Here is a 26,698-nt window from a genome sequence, read left to right as displayed (position 1 = left end):
TGTTCACAAGCAATCATCATTGTCCTGTGGTTATACACAGAGGTAGACTTTCTTGAAGGCAGACATTTGTGAGGGAAATTGAGGTTGCTGAAACTAACAAAACCATTTAGCAGTGTCTCAGGCTTTTCAGAACTTTTCTCTTCCTTATAGGAACCACAAGTAATAGATTGATGGCTCGTCTTATTCCGCTCACCAGCATGTCTATTTTGCTTTGTACACTTTGTTCACAGCATGTTGAAATTGTATCCTGCCATGATTTCAAGAGCTGTAACATATCGTGAGTTTCCACGCCCACAAATTCAGAAGAAACATTTTCTACCTTGCTTCGTATTGTAATATGAGACTTTTACCCACATCGAGACTTTTGTGTATTAAGTCCAATCTTTAAATCTTTCAGTCCTACTCCTTATCCAGGATCTGCACGGCACTGCTTCTAGGGGATTTGATGCCACTGTCTTTGATGTGTGACATCAGTGGTTTAGGGTTAAAAGTTTTCCTTTCAGGAATTGTTAAGACCTTCCAGAGCTGCAAGAAGTGATGTAAGCTATGTGTGTGTGACCAGTTGCTAACAAGTTGATTTAGTAAGAACTCAGACACATTTATCTCCTTCTCACTTCCCTCTTGATATTTGTTTCGTCCTAATGACTCCCAAACAGCCTATTGAAGCTAGGGTTAGACATGCCTTTTAGGGAAAGCTATGCTGTTCAAGTCCCAGTGACATAATTTATTCACATAGAAGTTATCTATATTAGAATGATCAGATGCAGTAGGTGCCTACATTTGATACAAAACTATAAATCATACACTCAAATATATCTGTCATAGTCATCTAAAATATTTATTGTGCTGACTCAAACAAAAAAAATGTTTGGATTCCTTATCACAGAAGCCTGAATAAACAGTATATTTATTAATCAACGTATGGATTCTTATCTCTATTTTATGCATTGATTCTGCAGAAAACCTACAGTTTTGAGTATATTTTAAGTCAGAATGGAGCCTTAAGATTTATTCCAGCACCACTGCTACATTCTTCTGAGTTGATAATCCTGACAGCTATATTTACATTGCATAACTTTAGATTACAGGGATCATATGGCATACATTTGCTAACATGGATCCAACTATTGGTCTATCTAATCAAAGAATGTATGTCATGCTTACAGGATTGTGGATTGTATCTAGGGTCATGGTGGACAACCATCTGAACAGGAGTCGATGGTGCAATACTATGGCTAAGAGGGCTAACACATACCTTGGATGCATAAATCGGAGAATATTGGGTAGCAGTAAGGAAGTGGCATTAGTTCTGTATATGGTGTTAGTGAGACCATTACTGGAGTACTGGATGAAATCCTTGTCCCGCTGAAGTCAAATGGGAGTCCTGCCATTGATTGCAATGGAGCCAGGATTTCACCCACTTTGTCTAAATCTAGTGTCCACACATTGAAAAGGATGTTGAAAAACTGGGAAGAGTTCAGAAAAGAGCCACGAGAATGAGTCAGGGTCTGGGAAACCTGCTTTATAGTGAAAGATTAATGAAACTCAAGCCCTGTAGTTTATTAAAGAGAAGGTTAAGAGGTGACTGGATCACAATCTATAGGTTCTCTGTGGGGAGAAGATTCTGATACTAAAAGTTTCTTCAATTTAGCAGATGAATGCATAACAAGATCCAATGGCTGGATATTAAAACTAGACAAATTCAAACGAGAAATAAGTTACACGTTTTTAACCGTGGGGGTTATTAACCACTGAAGCAACTTACCAAGAGGATATAGTGGATTCTTCAAGCCTTGGAAGTCTTTAAATTAAGAATGGATGTCTTTCTAAAAGAGATGCTCCAAGTGAGACAAAAGTGATGGACTTGGAATCACTGGCTGAGATTCTCTGACCTATGTTATGCAGGAGGTCAGACTAGATGATCACAATGGTCTCTCTTGATCTTGAATCTATAAGTAGATTGGGTTCCTTTCTTGGGAAGTGGCCAACACCTGATGCTGTAAATTAATCAGTGATCAGTTTATGCCCCGAAACCTGATGTTTCACTATCTCATTTTAGCTTTGTAATGTTCCACTGTGGTGAATGCTCCAGGATAAGCACATGTTCTGTGAAGTGTTTCTAATTTTTTTTCAAATTTACCTCCCATCAGTTTCATTGAGTGCCCACTTGTATTCACATCATGGGGCAGGGTAAAGAGGGGGTACTACCTAGTGTTTACCTTATCCACCACAATCTTAAATGCCTCTGTTAACTCGCTTCTAATATTTTGTAAGACATTTATTTAAAAACTATCAACAAGCAACAATACTAATCGAATTGTACATTTAAAAATGTGTAAGATCTAATTAGAGGGGTAGCCGTGTTAGTCTGGATCTGTAAAAAGCGACAGAGTGTCCTGTGGCACCTTATAGACTAACAGAAGCTTAAGCTTTCGTGGGTGAATACGTTGCATCTGACGAAGTGGATATTCACCCACGAAAGCTTATGCTCCAATACTTCTGTTAGTCTCTAAGGTGCCACAGGACTCTTTGTTGCTTTTTAAGATCTAATTGTGCACCTGAGAGCCACATTATTTATTTATCTTATTTATCTTATTAATTTATTTATTGGTGCTGCTGTGGCGCCTAGATTGTTCTCCCTGGGTCCGAGAATCCATAAGTGGGGAAGGGACAAGGAGTTAGTGGGCAAAGGCCAGAGGGGTCCATCCGCCTTGTGCTATTGAGGAAGGGTATGTAATGCAACGTTGGGAACTACTGAATCTAAGCCTTTACTTTCCCATTAGAGATCCTGTTTAAGGGGGCTCCTGACAGCTGCTGCTAGCTTCAGAAGTACTGTCAGTGTAGCTCCACTGGAGTTCTGCTGCAGGGTGTGCCAGAGACCTAAATGTATGAGACATCTGTGTGAATATGCTTGGTCTTCTTTTGGTTCAGGGGATTCATCAGATCCTGGGGGTTTCGTGGAATTCAGTGGTGGACCCCGCTGCTTGTTGTTTGGGGGGAGCCCCTCCCTCTGGTGAGCTGACAGAATAACTGGGGAGAATCTCAGTGAGGGAATATCAGAGATGTTCTCCTATTAGTTTTCCTGCAGGAGGAGGGGAGGGGGGAGGGCGAGAGTAACATACTCTAGTGGTGTCATCCCTACTAATCTGCAGAGCACATGATAAAGTTTTTTTTAAACTAACTTAAATTATTGCAAAATATCTGACACCAAGATCACCCACTACTAAAAAAAAATAATGAAATTGTATTGTCCTTGTCAGTTTCGCTTTCCATTTGAGGGAAATACAGTTCTATCTGAAGAACAAAGCCTGAGCACATCTCTTCAATTTAGTTAGATTGGTCAACTTTCCACTACGGGGAAACCATATTCCCAATAAAATTAATCACGTACATTCCACACGCTAAGCAAATACAAGTTTACTTTGTTGACTAAGAGGTTAATATATATGGCTTTTGGTTTTTCTTTGGTTGAAAAATTGTATTTGGCAAGCACAGTACACATTTGTGAATAATATTTCCTTATGTGTACTTCAAAAGTGATCTGCATAACTGGTGAGAGGAAAGTGACAAAGAGAAGGTTGGGGTTTTAGTTTTTTTTTTTTTTTTTCTTGTTAAAATACTATTTTGTTCATGCATTCTATACAAAAGTAATGGAACAGAATGCAAATTAGCCTATGACAATAGCATTGCTCCCTTCCCTCCCTCCGCCCCCTGCTCTCCCCCCCGCCCCCAAAAGGCATGGAACACTGACAACTGAGCACTTGTTCTGAATAAGCATAGTTCATACCTTTGATTCTGACCATATAAATAAATAAGTCAAATAGTGACTCATAGCATTAACTTAGGTTACATACCTGGGAACCATAATGTTTATGATATTCTTCTCTTATATTCTCCCTAACCCCCAGGGGGAGTGGTGAGGAAAGGAACCCCATTGTTTCATATCAGCTCTATTTTTCATTCCTTCTCAGCAAATTTCATAATGAAAACAAGATTCTGCTATGTATCCTCTCTATTATGTCTTTATTAGTGCAACTGTAGTATGTATAGTGTTTGAGGTTTTTTGGAGGTGGGAGGATGGAATTAGGAAGAGGGAAGGGATGGTGGGTAGAGGCTGAATTTGAGTTTTCCCATCCTTTTCTGAGCCCTGAGGCTCTCCTCACTGTTCTTTTTGTTTTAAAATCTCTTTCCTTTGATGCCATGCACCCTAACCATTGACTGTCTACCAGAGAACCTGAGGGCCACCATTTAGCAACATGAGTCATTCCCTGTAGGCTGAGGGTTTAGCCTTCACAATTAATGTGTAAATTCTGGTTCTGTAATTCTGCAAAAGATTTTAATTGGAGAAAGTCCAAATTTTAAATGAAACCTTTAAATATCTACAATCAGTTCAATAATTTAATCTCTGGGAGTAAGGGCAGAACATAGCATTAATTTAAAATTCATATCCTAAAGTGCTCCAAGGATAAGATGCATAATAATACGGTTCTGTGATATTGAAATGGAGCTCTGATATAATGTCCTGTTTCATGAATTAATGTAATCAGTTAATATTTGTTCTAGAGAGGGAACTGAGCCAGAAACCGGAATCCAAACCGTGTGTGTGTGTGCGCACATGCACAAATCTGGACTTGAACTCTGATCTGAAAGTTAGGATCAGGGCCCTTTTGTAGAATGGGCTGAACTGGAACCTCTGAGCGTAGAGGGATTTTGAAATACAGACCTAAACTTGCATCCAGATGTTATAGATAGAGCGTCTCTCTAAAATGGCCTGATTCAGTACCTTCTAACTGGAATCTCAGTATCTTAGAGTATTGGTGGTGGTTTCAAAACTGGGTCTCAGTTTTGCAACTTTGGCTCATTTCTAGTTTTCCAAATGTACATATTATTACATGTTAAATACTATTCTTTATTAATAATTACTTTTGAATGACTTGAGATAAAATGTGAGGAGACAAGTGTAGAAAGCTGTCTTCTAGACATTGCAGTTGACAGAGGATGCCTGCTCCTTTTTAGCACGCTATTAAAAAAATCAGGGAGGGTTTGCTTTGATGGCTGTAACATAGCTTAGCATCTACACTACGAACTAAGGATGTGATTTCCAACTGGTGTAGACGTACTTGTACTAGCTCAGATCTGAGCTAATATGCCCAACATAGTAGTGCAGCTGCACTGGCAGCGGTAGTGGAGGCACGGCTTAGCCATGGCAACGACAAACCTGCCCGAAACTGGTGGAGCGAACACGGCTAAGCCACGCCTCCACTGCAGCTACCCATGCTACCGCGGCTGCTACTTATGCTCACACTAGCTCTTGTTGAGCTAGGATGGGTATGTGTCTGCAAGCATGGAAGCCCATCCCTAGCTCCTAGAGTAGATATAGCCTTAGTGTGTGTATCACTGCTATTTGGGGGAGGGAGGGAAGCGAAGTATACTTTCCCTGAAGTCGCCAGAATTTTGTTCCTCAGGACTTGTCGACACTAGAAAGTGTTGTCATTTTAACTATACTGGGATAGTTAAGTGGCATAATTCTCTCAGTTATATCGGTATAGAAGTGCTTATAACAGTGTAGGCTTTTTCCTATATGGGAAGCGAAAAAAGCTATGATATAATTACATCCACACTAGTGCTTATGTGGGTATAACACACACAAATCGCACCCCTTTCCAACATAGTTATTATGATACAACTTTTCTGGTGTAGACCAGGCCATGGTCTACAAATATTTGTTATTAGCAATAATTGAAAATTTACATAAAGTGTTATGAAACATTAATCTGTGGATGCAACAGTGAGTATTGCTAGTGACATCATCTGAGTTAACAACATGTGTGATTTTTTTTTTCTTCCCTTATAGGTTAAATGGACTAACTGGCTCTCATTCTGAGGGAACCTAATGGATATCTCTTGCTTTAATTAAATCTCTACTGTATGTCAAAAAGATTTCTCAAGTCTGGAAGCTGCCCTGAAAGCAATTGAAGCAGCATAAAAATGTGAATCTAACAAGACTCCAAACAACTTGAGAGAGAATTTTCTACTGATCAGTTTGTAATTTAAATCTTTAACTGAAGCCTGCATAGTAGTTAAACTGGTTGAAGAGAGAGCTTGCTCCTTAAATAGGACTGTCAAAAAAGCAGTCACCTGAAATTTCAAAATGAGTGCATCACTGGTTCCAAGTGAGCCATGTTACACCCAGCTGCAGGACAACAGAAATGAAATAAAAAATAACAATGAAAGCATAATAAGTATGGGAGATACAAATGCCAACCAAATTATGACAAAGGTCAGAAGCACTGAAGGGGAAGTCAAGAGATGTGATTTGACAACTGATCCTGGAAGTGTGCATACTGGTGGGTCAGAGAACATTACGCAGTTGGATACAGAGCAGAATAAATTTGTGGTCTTTAAGGAATCTCAGATTTGTGACATCAATGTACAAGAATTTAGGTTGCCTTCTACCGTAAACAGGGAATTGGATAAAGATTACAAGACTGATGAAGTTAAGGATACTTCAAAGAATATTCGTATTAGCCGAGGAAAAAGTCTGTCTAATTTGAAGAGCAGTGCAAATGATACCAGTTCAGGGGTTCTTTCAAAAGATGATGTTGAATTTACCCGGCATATTTCTAAGGATAAAATGATCAGGACCATGGAGGCTGAAGGAATAAAAAGGCTTTCTTTGGGAAGATCAAGTAAATTTTCTACTAAAACAGAAGCATTTTCAAAAGAACGTGTGTCGTGTAAACGTTCACTTTCTGCATCACTGGATTCCATTGATACATCACATCATTTGATTGGTGATACTGAGAAATCACAGAAAACACCAGCGGATCATTTTCTAGGTATGGTTTTTCATCCACTTGACAATACCTCAGAGGAAAATATGGTGTTTTATTCAAAACCATCTACCTCAGAGAACAAGAAAGTAAATATCCCAGAGAGCCAAATGGATGTGGAAGATGTACCAAATGTTAACAGCAAAAGCACACTGCATCCTACTCACATAGATCTAAATTTAAGTGGTAAGCCCAGTGAAGTCTCTAGTAAGTCAGAAGCACAACTAGGTCAGGGTCATACAAGTAAAAAACTGGAGCTAAAACATCCACCACTTGTACCATCTAAGAACATTTGTCAACAAAAAATTGAGAGAATTATGTTGGTCGAATTTCTAGGATGTCAAAGAGAAGAAAGTACATTAGTACAAGAGAAGAAAGGATGTGGAGCTGAAGTGTCCAAAATGCAAGCTCCCCAGTTTCAAGACTTTTGTAGTAAAGTAGGGGATCCACTCTTAAACCAAGTGGTAGCCTATGCTGAGGACAGACTACGAAGTGGTAATAACACCTGCCCTGGGTTAGGAAGAGGAAGTAATGATGATGAAAGCAGGGCAGCTTATCAAGGTCGTCAGGAATACATAACAGACAAAGAAATTGGATCTGTATTTGATAGCAAATCGAGTGGCAAACTAACACCTACAAGAAATAGAAACTTACTTGAAGCTGGTACAAGTTGCATTCAAACAGTTGGTGGGCATATATCTTTTCTACACAACGTTAGTCTCCCTTACAGCAAAACCATGAAAGTTAATGAGAATAAACTAATGCTAGTCAAAGGGAACGCTGAAAACACCACAGTGTCTGCCTCTGATCTCTCAGATCAACACAGAGCACTTAGTACAGACACAATGTCAAACGAACAGCCAAACAACCAGGATAGTGATGTGGAAACTGCAAGCTTTTCAGTTCAGAATAAAAAGACAGCTATTGCAAAGAAATATCTTTCAGATGAAGCATCAGAGAGTTATAAAATTTCAGCAAGGGCTGATGCCTTTTTCTGTGTCCCAACTTCCTTGCGCCCAGTGGCAACTGTGAATGTTAATAATCAGCCCACAATTTCAAACAGCAATTTAAAGGAACTTTATGCACTTCATGTTGACAAGCTGTCACCCTCCTCAGTCCTACCTCCCATTGACAGTACCCAGTTGTTAAACATATCCCCTAAAGTGCCTATCAAGACTGCTGTGAACAGTGGAATCCCCAAACCAATCCTTGTGCATTCCAAGGGCTCCCTTACAGCCAAGGGTGATGCGGAGAGTGACAGCAGTGAAAAGCCTGAAGAAAACATTGAGATAAAACCGGTCATACCCAAACCCAAACACGTGAGACCTAAGATCATCACTTACATTAGAAGAAATCCTCAGTCTATAGACCATCTTGACTCTTCCTTTGCCTCAACTGAGCTGCCGTATGGTCCCCCTGTGTGTGGTATGCCCATGGCAAAAGAACAGCAGATATTGAGTGGTGGGGATATTAAACCATCTAACATTCTGTATGACAAATTTAAACCCGACTTGCAGAAGCCAAGAATCTATGGTTCGGGACTTGTGGTATCTGGCATTAAACCCCCGGGGCATCATTTTGGTCAAATGAGTGAAAAGTTTTTACAGGAGGTAAGGAGATAACCACCTCTTTTGTACACCTATTGACGTTTGTTTACTTATTTCTTTGAGGAAAATAGCAGAGATTGGTGGTAAAACCTGAAAACAGTAAATCAGTACTGGGATATATGTGGGTATTGTAAACAAACTTTATTAACTATTTCTGACACTGACGTTGGTTATGGCGAATGGTCTGTTGCTGGAAGCTGCCGTACTGTCACAGTGCTTTCCAGAAGCACACAATCACCCCCTAATATTCAAAAGCTATAAATGGGAACATTGGAGAGAGAGAAAGGCATGTCTCTTAACTCCGCTGACATACATGGGCCTGGGCGAGCCTTTTGAAGAGACAGCTGTAGAAAATGGTCACTATTTGCTATGGTAAACACTATGGTAAACAGGGGCTTTTCCTCCTCCAGAGGAAGCTTGGCAGGTATGTCCAGCAAGAGCTCTGGACTGGTGACATGCAGTAGGACTAGAAGAGTTTGCCTCTCATTTGAACGAACAGAAAAACAGGCTACATTTATGGTGAGAAATGTAGAGCAAAGATAAAATGCTCACGCCTGGTATACACTAGGAAATTAGATAGGTATAACTGCGTTGCTCAGGGGTGTGAAAAATCCACACCCCATGAGTGACAGTTAAACTGACCTAACCCCTGGTGTAGACAGCTCTAGGTCGACAGGAGAATTCTCCCCTCAGGGTAGTGAATTACGCTGACAGAAGAACCCCTCCTGTCGGCATACGTTGTGTCTTTGCTGAAGTGCTACAGCAGCGCAGAAATATGCAAAACCCTAAAAGATTCTAAACTGATTTCTGTAATAGTTTAAGGCTAATCTTACGTATTTTGAAATATTAAAGATGTGCTTATGAACCTGTTAGGATCAAAGCTCCTATAGCCACGCATCCTCTAAATGCTTATAATTACTGAAAAGATATGGCTTGTCATATTAAATACATTGTAATTTACAGCAGAATTCATTTATCAGTAGATATACTTCTGCCTATGTAATTTTTTATTAATTTTTAAAATACATTTAACCCTGATTTCCAAGCCACTCCCCACTTCCCCAAATCCCTAACTGGTTCACACTGGAAAATATTAAAGGGTCCTTAACAGAGAATTATGATTTATATTTTAAAAGAAAAGTCTTCAAAAGTTGGACTCCAACCCAGAGTGCTAATTGGGGGCAATAGTGTAAATGTGTCTTAGCAAATTGTGGAGGAGTGAACACCCATAAGTATGTGACATTGCTGTGTTCTTTTATCCTAAGTCATGGAAAGCAGCCCACAGCCTGAAGAGGTGGACTCGGGGCAGGTCCACACTTAAAGCGCTGCAGTGGTGCAGCTGTAGCGCTTAGTGAAGACGCTACCTAAGCCGACGGGAGAGCTTCTCCCATCAGCATAGGTACTCCACTTCCATGAGAGTTGGTAGCTGTGCCACCAGGAGAAGTCCTCCCATTCACATAGTGCACTCGGGGTGGATTTCAGTTAAACTGACATAAGTTTGTAGTGTAGACCGAGCCTCAGTGGGACTACACATGTGTGTGTAGCTTAGCACATGTATAGGTCTTTGCAGATTCGTGGCCTTTATGTGGAGAATTTGTTCTGCTGTTGTTTGTGGGGCTGTGACTTTCATCAACATTCAGACAACAGCCTGGGACATGAATCGTGAAAGTTTCATGAATTGGACCACACATTTGTCAAAAATGTTTCTCTCTTTTAAGAAGCTTCAGTTTCAAGGAGCAGAAACAGCACCATCTAATTTAGGTTACCTACTACATACATAACATACATACAGACATCAATAATGAATAACAAAAGCCAAAGTGAACAGTTTGTGATTAGCCCGTATGCTGATGTTTTCATACCAAACTATCTGGCAAATGCTTATGAATAGCAAATAAATTCATAGGACTCAGGGTCATTTTGTGAACAAATAAGGCCAAGTTTCTTTGTATTTATTCATCACAATGAATCTGAACATATTAATCTCAAATGAGATTATTTTTCTGATGAAATTAGGTAAAAGTACTTTTAACTGTGTTTCTAATTGTTTCATTCATATGGTGTAAGAATTAAATTCTCCACATTCTTGTAATAAAAGACAACTTGCTCATTCAAGAAACTTTGCTAGAGATGAGTGTCTTTGTTTAAAAAAGAAGAACTCTAGTTTATCTTCAAATAAGGACTATTTTAAATAACATCCAACAAAAATTCCCTTTACTCATTTCCTTGGCACATCATTCTCCATGTTCAAGGAGATTTACCTTTCAGGTGTTAATAGTGTCACTTTGTTTTCACTACTTGAGGCTTTTTCTGAGAGCAAGGGTCAGCGGTGTGTTGCATTTGGCTGGGTTGTGAATGAAATTTTTATTCCATGGCTAGTGATCAATAGGATCAAACCATCACATTTTGAATCTCCCATGCTGATCTCAAACCAGCAATCACAAAGAGGAGAAATTAGTCATAGTCTTTACAAGAAAATGTGAGCTCCTTGTTTCCTGGATATGTGAATACACTGCAGTGATATCTGTTTCATTTATTTCTCTATAGGTTGGGAAAAGGCCTATGAAAGAAGAATTCTGTTCTCCACCATATACCCACTATGAGGTATCTCCAAGTTTTTATCGATCTGCCATGATACTTAAACCACAGTTAGGACTGGGTGCAGTTTCCAGGTTGCCCTCTGCAAAAAGTAGGATTTTGATTGCAAGTCAAAGATCCTCAGATAGCTGCCTCCATCAGCCAGGACAAATAACAAATGCTTCCAGCCTTTATCATCCTGAGGCTTCAGGTAAACTACAAACACTTCCTGTCTTTTAACTATAATCAGTAATTATTTTTTCAGACAGGCATATGACAAAACGAGCAATACCTTGGCCTGATACCAGAAAGCTCTAATATCACTCTACAAGATGCCTTTATCCAGTCTGAGGTAAGGCTCTGCTGACTAAGGAGCCTGGGACTTGTAGGAAGGTTACTGGGTCTCTTGCCAAGGAGGAAGGATCAGTTTCAGGACCAGTCATTACAGTGCTTATGTACCTGATCTTCCTCCTCCCTGTAGGTGTCTGAAATGTCTTATCTGCAGTAGTCGGAGGCTAGTTACCTTTGCTGTTGTAGCAGGGAAGTTAATTGAACACTTTTTTCCCCATCACAAAAGTCTTTTTTAGAATTTACTATCTCATTCTGTCCCCTCCCCCATAACACTGTGTTCTGTTCTGATGTGCCTCACAGTGTTAAAATATGCTGGCAGAGAAGTGACATATACTACAGTCCTGATCTTCTGAAGGCCTGACACAGACCTCTTCTGTGCCAGAACATTGAACACAGCACAAGATCAAGCAGACTAATGGGGTGGGGTGTGGGGGGTGTGTATGTGTGTGTGTATATATATATATATATAGGATCTGGTACACAGACCACTGAAATGCAGCCTTCTCTGGAATGGAACATGGCAGCCACTTAACAGCATACCACACTACATAGAAATGTAGGACAAGAAGTAAAGCTGTAGTTAAAAACTCCCAAAGGTATTTAGGTAGGCAGAATGGAATATGACCCCAACATTGAGCTTAACACCACCTCTGCCCTTGAAAAGAGTGCCGTTTGATAGTTAAAAAGCACACATTGTCTGGATCTTAGTTTTGCATCTCATCAGAAAGTCAGTACCTCCAGCAGCACAGTGCCTCCTATCGCCATCTTGGTGAAATTGGTGCTGTATTGCCTCAGTACCTGGATTTTTTTTCTCTGTGGCCCTATTTGCAAATATTAGCCAAGCCCATCTCTGCATAACTTCTGAGAATTTACAAGATCACAGAATAAGGTAGTAAAGCTGTAAATGACACAGGAATATAGGGGGAGCAGAGTGGAGGGCAAGGAAACTAGAATCAATATTGACACTGACAGGAGATGTAAGAGCTTGAAGGAAAGGAAGGATGAGACAGTCCTTAAAAGGTGGAAACTCAGAGACATCGTAAGTGTACGGGGAAGGGAAACACAGGGAATGGGCATGCTAACATATTTAATCACTTATCTGATGGTTCAAATGAATGATTTTTATTCATCCTTTTCATACATAAAATTATTTTATTCACTCTGTACTTTTCATTTTGCAATCCCTGCTTTTGCCAATCCATTTTTTTGTTCATTCAAGGACATGCTGTCTTCCACGTATTAGACTTGTCTAGATTATGCATTGTGTCTTACTTCATTAAAGTGTTGTTGTAGCTATGTTGGTCCCAGCATATAAGAGAGGGAAGGTAGGTGAAGTAAACACCAAAAACCATGGACTTTAATAGGGACACTGATTTTATGGCTAAAACAGTTTGTACTGCACCACATTGCCTGCTACCTTTAATTGCCCAATTAAACAATCTGTGCTTAACAATCTAATGTCCAGTTGCCCACTTCATTTCAAGTGACTGGCTCCAACACGTTATGCCTTCTGTTTAACAATCTATCCCAACTTGTGTTTAACTCAGACACTCTGGATTGGGCCTCCTCCCCCAGACCAGAAGAAGAGCTCTGTGGAGCTCAAAAGCTTGTACTTTCCACCGCAAAAGTTGGTCTGATAAAAGATTTTACCTCACCTATCTCATCTCTCACTGTATGGAACACCAATTGGAAATCCAAGCAGTATCTGTCTGTGCCTCGCCTCTGTTTCTTTTCTGTAATGTCATCTTAAAATTTCTAACTGAGAAGCTTTATCCCTTATGAAACAGTTGGCCATTAATTATCAAGTCATATTTTTTTAGTTATTTTGTGATCTCATCACTGATTATCTCTAGGATCTTGTCTGCCACCAAGGCCAGAGTTAATTTCTTTGCTCCCCATAGCTTCCTTCTTAAAGAATTTCATTATGTTTGCATCTCTCCAGCCCATTGTTATCTTACCACTTTCAAAGATACTATTAAAAATAACTCTGCTAATGATCTGTTGTGCCATCTCCCTCTGTATCTTGATGTTTAGCCCATCTGTTTTTATTGATTTTTAAATGACACAAAACTTGTTCCGGAGTGATTGCTTAATGCCTTTAATTTTTCATTGTGTTGCCCCAGACACGTTATTTTCATTTCTGTCATCTCACCTCCAATTTCCCTTATGAGCAGTGAGATAAAGAACTTGAATTTTTCTGCTGGATCTTCTTCCTGTGTTGTTAAGTTCTTTCTACTGTTCTCTAGTGAGTCACTGGCTTTCCTTATTGATCTATTCTTTTTATTTATTAAAAGTATCTTCTATTGTTTTCCTTTACTTCCTGGGCAATGCCTCTTTTATTTGCAGTATTTTCTTTCCTTAATACCCATTCAGTATTGGTTAGTATTTTTCTTTGTCATCTTTATAGTTTGGATCCTTAACTCTTATACAACCCGTTTTTCCCTTTGACAGCTTTTTGACTTCTTAAGCCATCTTTATCCATCTTTTTTTTTTTTCACCATGTCTCTGAAAAGGAATATATTGCTTATGAAGTATGGCAGAGTGACAGCATGGGAAAATGATGTCCTTTAACCATGGAACAGACATAATATAAGCAGTGGCAATGTAAGCTTCCGCACAGCTTTCTAGCAATATGTTTCGCTCTCTAGAACAAACTGCGGTTCAGTCTACCATTCGTGCCTATTCTATCCTTTGCTTCAATGATTAGACTGCCAATAAAAGTATCAATTAGCAATAATTGTGAGAATGATTCTTGTATTGTGGACACCTCTCTATTAGAACCCAATCTGAAACAAATATCTTCTTTCATCTAAACCACAAGCCATCATATAGTAAAAATTGTTTCAGTTCACTTGAGGGCACATATGATTTGGTAATTTGATACAGAGCTTTTACCTCTCAGTCATCTCTTCAGATCCAGCTCAGGTGAACAGTTGCTGAACCCCATTATTTTCTGATAGCCATTGAACAGCTCATGTGAAACGAGCATTTGGAGTCAGTACAGTTCTCACAACTGCCAGTTTGGCTGGCTGGCTTAGTTGTGTCTGTGCCTCAATGGATCAAAGCTGAGGGCTTGTCTGCATTACTGGCTGGATCGACGGGCAGCGTCTAGTCTAGATGCGATAAATCTACTGCCGAGCACTCTCCCGTCGACTGCGGTACTTCACCAGGGCAAGAGGCACAGACGGAGTCGATGGGGGAGACACCGTGGTAAGTAGATCTAAGTACATCGACTTCAGCTACGTTATTCTCGTAGCTGAAGTTGTGCAACTTAGATTGATCCTCCCCCTCCTCCCCCCCCCCCCCCAGTGTAGATCAGGCCTGAGAATACCAAATTCAGGACACAGTGCTGAGAAATAGGGCACCCCAAACTGGTGGTTATTCTATCATTAGATTATACCAAGCCAGTAACAAAAGTGAACTTCTGTGTCACCACATTGGTTAACAAGAAGTCAAAAACACAATCTCTTTAGAGATTCCAGCCCTTGGCTCACCACCCAGACACTGGACTTTATGATGAGTGGTTACTGAACTAGTTTCATCAGAATTAGGGTCTGTAGCAAAGCCTGACTCAACAGTGTGGCGCCTTCTGCTGGTTGTCCTGGGAATTAGCTCTTCACCAGGTTCAGAGTGCCCCTACTGGCCAGTGTCTCACCTGCTGCTGGCCCTGTGTCCCTTCTGGACCCCAGTGCCCTTTACCCTGGGGTTTTGCCCCAGCAGTAACCCATCATCTGGGTCTCCCCTCCCAGAGTAACCCCCAACCCTCTATCCCCACCTTGCCTCAGTGGCTACTGCCAGTCATCCTTTAGCCCCCGCTCCTTGGGGCAAACTGCAGTCTGTAAACCACTCATCACTGGCAAGGGGGCGTTGGACCTGCTGCCTTTGCCTAACCCCAGGCTACACCTCTGCAGCCCCAGTATCTCTGTAGGCCTTGCATAAGGCCTGCAGCCTGGGGAGTTGCCAGGCTGGAGCTCTCCAGCTCCTCTTGCCTTTCCCCAGCATTACTCTACTCAGGTTCCATTCTCTCCCAGGCAGCCAGGAGGGGGAATGTAGTGAGTGGGGGGCAGGGCCTCAAGGAAGGGGTGGGGCAGGGAGCGTGGCCTTGAGGAAGGGGCATGGCTAGGGTGTTCGGTTTTGTGGGATTAGGAAGTTGGCAGCCCTAATGCCCTTACATGCTTTGATGACTCACAGAGGCAGCCATCCCCTGTTCTTCCTGAGGCATCCACAGGAAAGGCTTACTGGGCGGGATAAATTTCTTAAAAGATCCATTGTGAGCTGACTGTCCTTAATGGGCCATCAACACATAGTTCTCTGGCCCTAATATAAATTCTCTCTGGGGGGTGTTACCCAGAAATGTAAAATACCAATCCATAGCCAATATTCATAACTTCAGATACAAAGATGATACATGCATATAAACAGGATAATCTTACTTAGCAAATCAGAACTTTTCCATTCACACCTTATGTGACTTGCTTTGTACAAGATTTGTTGCAACTGTAGAACAGTGGTAGCAATAATGATACAAATGGTCATATTCAATCATACAGCATCACTTTAGTGAAGAAGACAAGGAAGGAATGGGCCTGGAACTACTGTCTCAGATCCAGAAGGATTAAGGCACATTGGTGAAGCAAGATTGGGAAGCTTGCACTGTTGCTGTATGTGTAATGTGAAAAAATAGAGAACTTCATTGTCTAAGCCTGTCAAGCTGGCACTTTCGCATATGCTAAATCCCCTAAAAATTTGCCCTACTGAGTCTATGTAAATGGTTGCGTTTAGCTCTCACTTTTGCACTGAAAGTGAGGAGTGGAATTCCATTTTGTTTATAGTTTTTCAAGCATCAGTTTATAATTTGAAATGAAAAGCGCAATCTAGCAGAACCCATCCCATCCAGAAAACTGAGTCTGACATACAGATCTGATAGATTAATATCAGTATTTGTTTTGTTTGAATCTAACTTTTTTATGGGTCAGAACAAACCTATTACGTCTCCAGGAATTTGACACCTTTTATCTCTTTCTGTCAACTTATTTCCCTTAATTTGACAGACTGTTGTGGTGTTATGTTTAATTATTTCCTTTTATCTGCCTTATTGTTTTTTTTATGTGGTATTAGAGCAACAGGATGAAATGTAGCTTAGATAAACTTAATATAATCAAATGAAGCATACACACATAAAACAAAGCACTTTCCTTGATATAAATGAAGGCAATGTTTTGTTCTTAAAAGTGCACATTTATACGTTTGCTTGATTAAAGCATAATCAGCTGTGGTATAAGTAGTGTTTCCCCTTGCTAGGCTACCATTACTACAAGCAAGAAACTCTGGTTAGCACTCACTTGAGGGCTGATCTTGAGCCCTTAATGTGACAAGCCTTTCACTGATTTCAGTCTTGCAGGATTAGGTTTTCGAGTGGCGGAAATGGAAGGAACTAGCCAGTCCCACAGTGTGATGTACTATACTACTACACGAATCTGCTTTGCCACAGTACAGTATCCAGGGCAGAACCAGTGCCTTGTAATGGAGATTTTATTCCTCTCCGCTCTGCCTTCCTTAGTACAACAGCTCTTTTAACCAGCCTTGGTGGTGCTGCACGGCACTGAGTATTTCGGCTCTCAGACAATAATGATAATGAAGACAGTACTGTCTCTAAAGCAGTTGAGCATTAAATCCCTGAACTCCTGCTATCAGACAAGCCACAGAGCAATGCATTAAGGGTCTTGTTAGTTTCAAGCAGTTATAGTTTTCATTGGATTACTGCACTCCAGTAAGGCAGTGTTGTGGAAGGGAAATCTAATAATGAATGGTATTGTGTATAATGCTGGTAAACATCACACGATGAGGCTAAAAATGTGATTGAGTTGATTACAATTCTGTATGTGTAATATATTCAATCCATGGCGCACCTCTGCATGTGTTATACTGTCATTTTCGTATTTAGTGGTACTGCTCTTTAGAAATGCTTAAATGGATGACTAACTTTAAGAAGAGGATATAAAGCGGGTAGGCAAGGATTAAGAAAGTGTTATTGTTATGGGGAAAAGTGCTCAACGCTATAGGAGGTATAGTAAGTCAATGAATTGTGATGTATTCAAAGGGAGTTGGGTGTCATTCTCTCTCTCTGAGAGCTTAACACTCATTTATTCTGCATAAATTTTCCTTACCTCTTCTACAAGAGCCATCAAGTGTTGAACAAGTATTTAATGACACTTTACACTTAATGTATAAATTGTTAATATACTTTTCTCTGTTATGAAGACTTTTTGGAGCAAATATGGTAATGTTTGTGTGAATTGGCTGATTTTGATTGGCAGACTATTTGACTTTGAAAAGTAAAATAGTGATCCCTGGACCATCTTTTAAAGTAAATTAAATGTCTACTATTTTTTCCTGATGTTTATGAATATTTTTTCCTTGTGCAATGTGAATTAATTAAATTTTCCCCCCTTTTAGTTTATGATGTTTACCATTTTAATGGCTTATAGGATTTTGTGGGAATCTTGAACCAACTCCACACAAATGAAATTGAATCAAAGCAAAATCTGTTATTAATAAAAGGATAGTCAAAGCGCTTATACTTTTCTCTCTGTTAATGAGCTGGGGCCCAATCCTGACAGGTGCTCAGGACCCCCATCTAGGTGCTAAGAGTTTCCAAGTCCCACTGGAGATGCATTTTTTTTCAAGAGATAGAAACAGGACTGTATTTTTCTCTCTCACATGTATACACACATACACACACACATATGTAAAGTACATCACTAGTGCCACTATGTCTCCTTCTGTGTCTTCTTTATTTTTTATGTTGTCACTCAGGGCTACTGAATATCAAATGAGATTTGAAGATAAGAATTGCACTTTGAAGTTGCTTCCTGTAATTTTGTATTTATGCTATTCAGGCTTCAATTTTATTCACTTGTTCTGCAATCTGATAAACCTGGGTCTGGGGGCAGATCTGAGTTGTTGAGCTTCTTAGTTTTTTGAAGAGAGAGATCACACACTCAGAATTCAAGGAGGAATATGTTATAGTGCTCTGTTCTGTATCTCCTAGTTACTCCAGCATAATGATTCTGAACAGCATTGCCTACTTTTTCAGCTGGCAGAATGGTGATTTGTGTGTTTTTGTGGAGATTTAGAAGTGTCTCAATATGACACATCTCTTCAGAAGAATTATATGAAGGACAGTTATTGCCACCTTAGAAACCTAGCTCTATTCTCCTTCCCCTCTCTCAGCTAATACTGCCTGTTTAAAGTAAACAACCTGCAGTAACATTTTACATGCCATGTTCTCTGCCTGTCTCCATTGTTCTATGTCACATTTCAGAGTAACAGCCGTGTTAGTCTATGTAATTCTACACCTGGTGCCACAGACATTGTCAGTCACAGTATTGAAATACATTGCATCGATCTGTATTTTTGTACAGTGCAAGGAAAATGCTAAAGTGATTATTAAATACTAAGTGCTTATGTACTGCTTCGATATCACCCTAGCATAGAAAATCTGACAGGATGCATTTCTATGGGGAGTTAGGAAACAGAGAGGGCTTAACATAATTCCATAATCAGTGTGTAAATGAAATGAAAAGGTGTGAAGGTGAAAGTGGATAATGAAAAAGGAGAAACGTGGGATGAGACAAGAGTGAAAAAAGCAGATGAGTTAGAGGAAGCTCTTAGTTAAGAAGGGAGGGAGTAAAGGCAGTTGGAAAGGGAGAGAGCTATCCATGGTGTGACATAATCGTAAGGGGACTACAGCCATTCTCCAAAATACATTCTGGCCATCTTCTTGAGGATTTCCGTTCAGTTAACTCCTAAGGCAGTTTCTCATGAGACTTTGCTTAATATCATCTAGCTTCTAGACACAGTGAGTGTGGAAATCTGTGATCCAGAACAGGCTTCAGGAATAGAGTCATAGGATGATAGAGATGTAGGACTAGAAGGGACCTTGAGAGGTCTAGTCCAGTCCCACCTCCTTGTAACAACCTCTTATGTATTTGAAAACTATCATGTCCCCCCCCACACACCCAGTCTTCTCTTCTCCAGACTAAACAAACCCAATTTTTTAAAATTTTCCTTCATAGGTCATGTTTTCTAGACTTTTAATCATGTTTGTTTCTCTTCCCTGGACTTTCTCCAATTTGTCCACATCTTTCCCCAAATGTGATGCCCAGAACTGGAGACAATACTCCAGCTGATGCCTAATTAGTGCAGGATAGAGTAGAAGAATTACTTCTCATTTATTGTTTACAACACTCTTGCTAATACATCCCAGAATAATGTTCACTTTTTTTAGGCCTGTCGATTAATCACAGCTAACTCATGCGATTAACTAAAAAAAATAAATCGCGATTTAAAAAATTAATGGTGATTAATCGCACTTTTAATTGCACTGTTAAACAATAGAATACCAATAGAAATTTATTAAATATTTTTGGATGTTTTTCTACATTTTCAAATATATTGATTTTAATTACAACACAGAATACAAAGTTTCAGAGTAACAGCCGTGTTAGTCTGTATCCGCAAAAAGAAGAACAGGAGTACTTGTGGCACCTTAGAGACTAACAAATTTTGCATCCGAAGAAGTGGGCTGTAGTCCACGAAAGCTTATGCTCTAATAAATTTGTTAGTCTCTAAGGTGCCACAAGTACTCCTGTTCTTCTTTTTACAGAATACAAAGTGTACAGTGCTCACTTTATATTATTTTTATTTCAAATATTTGCACTGTAAAAATGATAAACAAAAGAAATAGTATTTTTCAATTCACCTCATACAAGTACTGGAGTGCAATCTCTATCATGAAAGTGCAATTTACAAATATAGATTTTTTTTTGTTATATAACTACACTCCAAAACAAAACAATGTAAAACTTTAGAGCCTACGTTCCATTCAGTCCTACTTCTTAATCAGCCAATTGCTAAGACAAAAAAGTTTGTTTACATTTACATGGGGGTAACCATTAGAGCTGGAGAACATCAGTTCCATTTTGTGACAACTTTCAAGTTTTTGATGTTTTTTTCCCCCTCATTTGAATGAAAATAAAACCTTGAATATTTTCATGAAAATGGAATTGTGTTGAACTGTTCATTTTTCAAATACAAAACCCGTGTGTTGGGTGAGGAGGTTAGGCTACTGGCGTTGGATGTAGAAAATCCAGTTTCAAGTCCCTGTTGTGGGAAAATGGTATCTTTGGGGGAAAACGTGTCACAAAAAAACAAAAACTTGAAGGGTCCTGAACTTCAAGGAGTATTTGAGTTGTCGAGATACAGTTCCCTTTTATGCTTATCGAAATGTACACAGCCATTTTCTTTAACTTATTTGTTTGTTTTAGCTGAAACATTTTCAGATTTCACAGAGAGCTCACTTGAAAGTTATTGTTTAGTTATTTGCATGTATGGAGATGGAGTTTACATGCTGCACGAATGCTTACAAAATGATTGCTTGGTAGTTTCCTTGAGGCTTCTAAGGCACGTCTGTCTTGTGTTACCAATGACCACCTGCAAATGCTTTCTCGTTCCCAGATAGAAACAGCTGAAGTGTCACAGAAACTGACTCATGTAACGTACAGGCAACAATTCTTAATTCTATAATTCGCTTCAGGCAGGCAGACAGCTGGAAAGATTTTTGCCAGTTTTTTGTTAGCTTATTTTGGCAGATTTTTATTAAAATGAAAGCTGCTCATTAAAATAACTTAATTCTTCTTGGAGTGCTTGCATGTGTCCGTTCCACTTCAGGTGTCTGCGCACCAGTGCGTTGGAGCCAGAGGACTTTTTCCCATAGCGGTTCCCATCAGGGCAGCATCCTTGTGCTGCCAGCCGAGAATAAAAAGGGTCCAGGGCGTCTCATCCATGGCACTGTGTTACAAGATCTCCATCCAGGCACTGTTCTCTACCTGCTACCATTTTTGGTACCAGTACTGGTACCTAACAAAGTGTGGATGCTATCCCTTCCAGTTTCTGACCCTCCTGCTCTAAATGCTGGGTTTCAGAGTCATTCTCACTCTTTATTGGACCAACTAATATTTAATTAAAGTGAAAAAACTTCAGTAGGAGAGACTGAGGAAGATCTACCTCCCATAGGCCAGTGGTTAAGGTACTCAACCAAGAGATGGTTCAAATCTCTTCATCAGGCAGAGAGGGGATTTGAACTAGGTGTCTCCCATGTCCCACATGAGTACCCTAACCACTGGGCTAAAGGGAGGTTCTCCGCCAGCTGTTTTGCAGCCTCTGAGTTAGGCAGCCTCTGAGCACACTACTGGATTGGGCCCTGCATGTGACTAAGGCGGAGGAACATCTATCTTTCCCCGTTCGTGAGTCACTAACAGAGATCAGCAAACCCTTGCAATTCAAATTTAGGCACCTGTCTCTGTGAGATGGGGCTTAGCACACACCCTTCTTGTTGGCTTCTTCCATTGGCTAACTTGGATGGCTTCCTTTGTAGAGCGCAATCTAAGGGATGTGTCTCTCCTCTGTATTTGTCACTGTACAACTGCTGCTGGAATCCTGTGTCTAGTTCTGGTGTCTACAATTAAAGAAGGATGTTGATATATTGGAGATGGTTCAGAGAAGAGCCATGAGAATGATTAAAGGATTAGAACACTTGCCTTATAGTGATAGACTGAGGGCATGGCTACACTTGCAGATGTAGAGCGCTGGGAGTTAAACCAGCCTTTGGAGACCGCAGCAAGGAAAACGCTGCCGTGTGTTTACACTGTCAGCTGGAAGCGCACTGACGTGGCCACCTTAGCAGCTCTTGCAACGTCTCAAAGAGCAGTGCATTGTGGTAGCTATCCCAGCGTGCAAGTGGCTGCAACATGCTTTTCAAATAGGGGTTGGGGATGGAGTGTGACAGGGAGTGTGTTGTGTGTATGTGGGGGGAGAGACAGTGTGTTTTGGGGTGCAGAGAGTATGTGAGCATGCTGTCTTGTAAGTTCATACAGCAAGAGACTCCTCCCTCCCGCCCGCTCCCCCATCTCTCTCTCTCACACACAGCATTCCACAGTAATGGTTTGCTTTGTCCCAGAGCAGATAAGCATGCTGGCTGTCAGAAACAGAGCGTTGAAAGGGGATATCTGCATTCCTGCAGATTTCAAAACAATGACAAGAGTGGCCACTTGACTTCAGGGGATTATGGGACATTTCCAGAGGCCAATCACAGCGCAGTAATGCAACACCTCGTTCACACTGATGCCCAGGCATTTCAGCCAGGGCGTAGCAAGCTTTATGCTTCTCATGGAGGTGGAGTACCAGGAATGCTCCAGCTGCAGAGTCCAGGCGCTCTACATGCCTTGCCAGCATGGACACGTCAGGGGTTAGGGCGCCCAGGGCTGCTTTAATGCGCTCTAACTTGCAAGTGTAGCCAAGCTCTGAGAGAGCTCAATCTAGTTAGCTTGACAAAGAGAAGGTTAAGGGGTGAATTGATTACAGTCTATAAGTACCTACATGGGAATAAATACTTAATAAGAGACCCTTCAATCTAAGCAAGAAAGATATAACACAATCCAATGGCTGGAAGTTGAACCTAGACAAATTCAGACTGGAAATACGGCATAACTTTTTACCAATTAACGTAATTAACCATTGGAACAACTTCCTAAAGGTTGTGGTGGATTCTCCATCACTGGCAATTTTTAGTTCAAGATTTGATGTTTTTCTGAAAGATAATTATTTTGGAACGGCCTCTGGCCTGTGTTATCGGAGGTCAGAATAAATGATCACAATGATCCTTTCTGGTCTTGGAATCTGATGTGGACATTTCCTTTCTTTTAAGAGTTTGGATGGGTGGGTGATTTCATTTAGCAACTTTATCTGGCTTTTAAAGAATCCTTTTCTTTGTGGGAATACAGCTTTATGCTGCCATTTTTGAAACAATTGTTCTACCGTGTAGCTTCCAAAATCATAGATATATATATATTTTTTAGCTTGCAGAATTAAAATAGGATTTAATGGTAGAAAGTGATACAATAACTCATTTATAAAAGATTTTATTTGCTTGTTAGTCTATTAATTGGATGGATTTTTGACTTTGTATGTTCTGATTCTCAGTGTATTTCACCTTTTGTAATCCATTGTGAACTGTAATTGTTTTAAATGTATATTTGGCTGAGGAAAGGCCAAGATACCCGTGCAGTTTAGGCAGCTTTTAATACTAATGTTCATTTTCATATTACGTTAATTTATTGATTTATTTTAAGTACTCTGCGACGTGTCCCGGTTTCCTAGTTTTAATACCAAATTGTTTATTTTTTCAGTTGATCTAAAAAAAGGCCCGTGCCCAAATGCTGCAAAATCCAATCTCCCCAAGCCATGTCAATCTGGACTTCGTCCTCCTGGCTATTCACGCTTGCCAGCAGCTAAGCTGGCAGCATTTGGTTTTGTCCGGAGCTCGAGTGTATCCTCTGTCTCAAGCAACCAGTCAAATGACAGCGTTCAGAGTGATCAAAGCAGAACAACCAACCGTAAGTCAGAAAAAAAACATTCTTTTTTTTAATATTAAAATGTATCCCAAGTATGCTCAAAAGGGAGCCTGGATGGAAGGGTTATTTTAATCCTCGTGACACCTTAACAGTCTCTTCTATTCCATAAGGTTAGGGGTTTAGAATTCTGATTTTTCCCATTTGAAAATGTTTAATAAATAATGGTCGATGAATAATTACTAGAGATAAATTGCATAGAGGGGATTGCTCTCCCTATTGCAGAGGAAATTGCTTTAAAGGATGCACTTAATTCATTTTTGTACTCTATTTTTACTTATTTGGAGAATTTTCCTTCTTAAGTAAATAAATATAGATGTATTTGGTCAGCACACTGCAATCCTGGACAACAGGCATTTTAGGGGGAAAATTATATGCACTGAATAGTGTATTCTTTCTCATTTACTATTTTTCTGCACATCTCTTAATGTGTTGTGTGCTAAACTAGGTTGAGAAAGTTAATCAAATAATGCGAAGGGTACAAAATAGGATCAGAATTGGTTTCTTAGTGTTGGTCTCTTCTCCAGTCTTGGAAAGATCCCTTGGCTGAAATGTCATCTCAAATCCTATTTTCTGTAGCTAATATTAATTTTATTAAGTACTAAATAACGCCGGCTGGAGTGTGCACTCTTTGTGACATACACACACACCATGGGCTCAGGACATAAATGGAGATTGAGGATTTTTAATGCCAGTTTTTCTTTGAAGACTGGTTTCAGCCTGAACCATGTCAATTTCAAAGCAACTGTTATTAGTCTTGAAGTGGTTCAAATTGAATGTGCCAGATTGCATAAAATTCGAGAGGCTTTAGGATGCTGTTGGGTCCTAAATCTTTTAGATTTTATATTAATTTTTAAATGAACTACAGTAAATAAAAACAAAAATACACAAAAAATCCTCAGGATTTCTTCTTCTTTGCACTTTTTTATATGGGGTCATTGAAATGCAGGAGATTAATGCATCTAATGAGTTCTGTCACACACAATGGTTTTGAAAGCTAAACGTATGTTAGAATCCTTATTACACTGTTGGACTCTTCTTTATTCTTACCTGTCTCATAATGAATGTTCTTTTGTTCTGAAGTTTTTTGCCCTAATTTTGTGTGTTCATAAAATTTGTCTTTTATCAGGTACTATGGCCTTTGTAGGGTGGCAAAAAACTCATGTCACCACTGATTTAATCCAAGCTACCACATTTCAGCTAGAAACTGTGTGTGTATAGCTGTAATACAACCTTAGTAGATATTGGTGATATCTATAATTCCAACCTCTTATATTAGAATATTTTCATTTTGGTAAATTCTCTGAGTAAGATTCTCAATTCCAAAATATGGAGTCCGTTGATTTCAGTGCAGTTACTCTGGATTTATGCTGATGAAAATGTGATCAGAATCTAGCTTTGTGTGTACCCCAAGGAGTACAAAACCCCATAAACTTTGGAAGAAGTATATAGCATATGAAATCCAGGCAATTGAGTCCAAGTTTAGGTGAGTTTGAAATACAGAGGTAGTTTAGTTTGTATGTAGTGATGGACTCTGTCTACAACATCTGGATCCAAGTTTCCAACACCACAGTTTTTGTGGAGATGTTTGGATCAGAGATTTTGATTCAGACCATTTGATTAAAGATTGTAACCATTTGTACAAGTCAAACTTAGATTTGTGTTAGGATTTCTGAACAACTCCAAAGTTTGTGTGTTTGGAATTGGGGTTTTGGCTGGACCCATCTGTAACTATTGGTGGTTACCTATCACATACTGAGTTTGTGACTCATGAGCAGGGCCAAAAATAGAACCTTATCAGCTCCTGTGTCTGCCAGGGCCATGCTGTTGCCCACAGACCACCAGATCACTTTTTGCATTTGAGAAGTGTGAAGAACAGTCTTCCCCTCATCTGAATGCATGGAAAAATCCTTTTCTTGAAGGACAGAGAGGTGAGTTTTGTATTGCCGTATACATCTTCCAAGCACTGAGTCTGTACATGAGATGTATAGTAACCAGGAGATTTCTGGACTAGAAGCAAAACTTACTTTTATTTTGCCTTCAACCCAATACAGATAATGGGTAACACCCTTCTCTCCTATCCCTTAAACTTGGTCAGATGGATTTCTTTCTAAATAAATAACTAATAGGAGATATTGCATTTTATTTTCTTACTGTTGAATAATTAACTGTAATAGAAATATTATCAAACTGCAACTCCCAACTCCTCCTGAATATACTCTGTAGATAAAGGAAAGTTGAACCAATGGTATCACACCTAGTGTGCTTGAATTAGACTAAAGTTTATTCTGTTCCAGTGAGGTTTGTATTCCACAAGGTCACCGAGGTACCTGAACATCTATAGCATAGAACAAAAGAGAAGTGGTGGGAAGGAAACTATATAACAAATCTTAACAGGACAAATGATTTATTTTCCCTTGCTGTCCATTGGAAGAGTAGTTTTATTTAATATAAATAGCTGATCTTATAACTACTAAATTGGATCATAAGATGTAACTAAATCAGATTCATTTGCTGAGCAGAGGGAAGGGTAAACTTTGAATATTTATATCCTGCCTCGGTGGGGTGCAGAGTGCTAAATGATGAATCTTTATAAATCTTTAAAGATAACATGATTTCCTATTTAAGCAGCACCACTGTGTATCAGGAAGACAGAATATTATTGAAAACACCTTAGCAGTCCAAATATACAGTAAATTGAGGGGCATATAGTTGTGGATCTAATATCTGTCATAGTGAAACAAACATATTCTTGTAAGCAAATAGTAAAGTATTGTTTCTGCAAGCAGATATCTATAATTGCAGAGTGGGGGGACATATAGTAAAGGATTATGTTAGATCCAGATGATCTTTTCCTCAA

The 26,698-nt window shown here is 39.7% G+C and overlaps 1 protein-coding gene across 2 annotated transcripts in view; it reads left to right on the top strand.

Moving 5' to 3' along the window:
- The first annotated feature begins 6,151 nt into the window (after positions 1-6,151).
- The window catches only part of MTUS2 (microtubule associated scaffold protein 2), a 289,486-nt gene continuing 268,939 nt past the window's right edge, over positions 6,152-26,698 (top strand). Inside the window, exons 1-3 of one of the 2 annotated variants that reach the window (XM_054015375.1) lie at positions 6,152-8,443; positions 10,988-11,228; positions 23,617-23,823. In XM_054015375.1, the coding sequence (XP_053871350.1) occupies positions 6,152-8,443; positions 10,988-11,228; positions 23,617-23,823 (2,740 nt within the window). The remainder of the gene's footprint in view (positions 8,444-10,987; positions 11,229-23,616; positions 23,824-26,698) is intronic. The other variant, XM_054015376.1, reaches the window with a different exon arrangement.

This window comes from Malaclemys terrapin, chromosome 1 (genome assembly GCF_027887155.1).
Source record: "Malaclemys terrapin pileata isolate rMalTer1 chromosome 1, rMalTer1.hap1, whole genome shotgun sequence".
Taxonomy (NCBI): Eukaryota; Metazoa; Chordata; order Testudines; family Emydidae; genus Malaclemys; species Malaclemys terrapin.
Note: the sequence above shows the minus strand (reverse complement) of the source record. Positions and strands in the feature narration are given on the sequence as shown.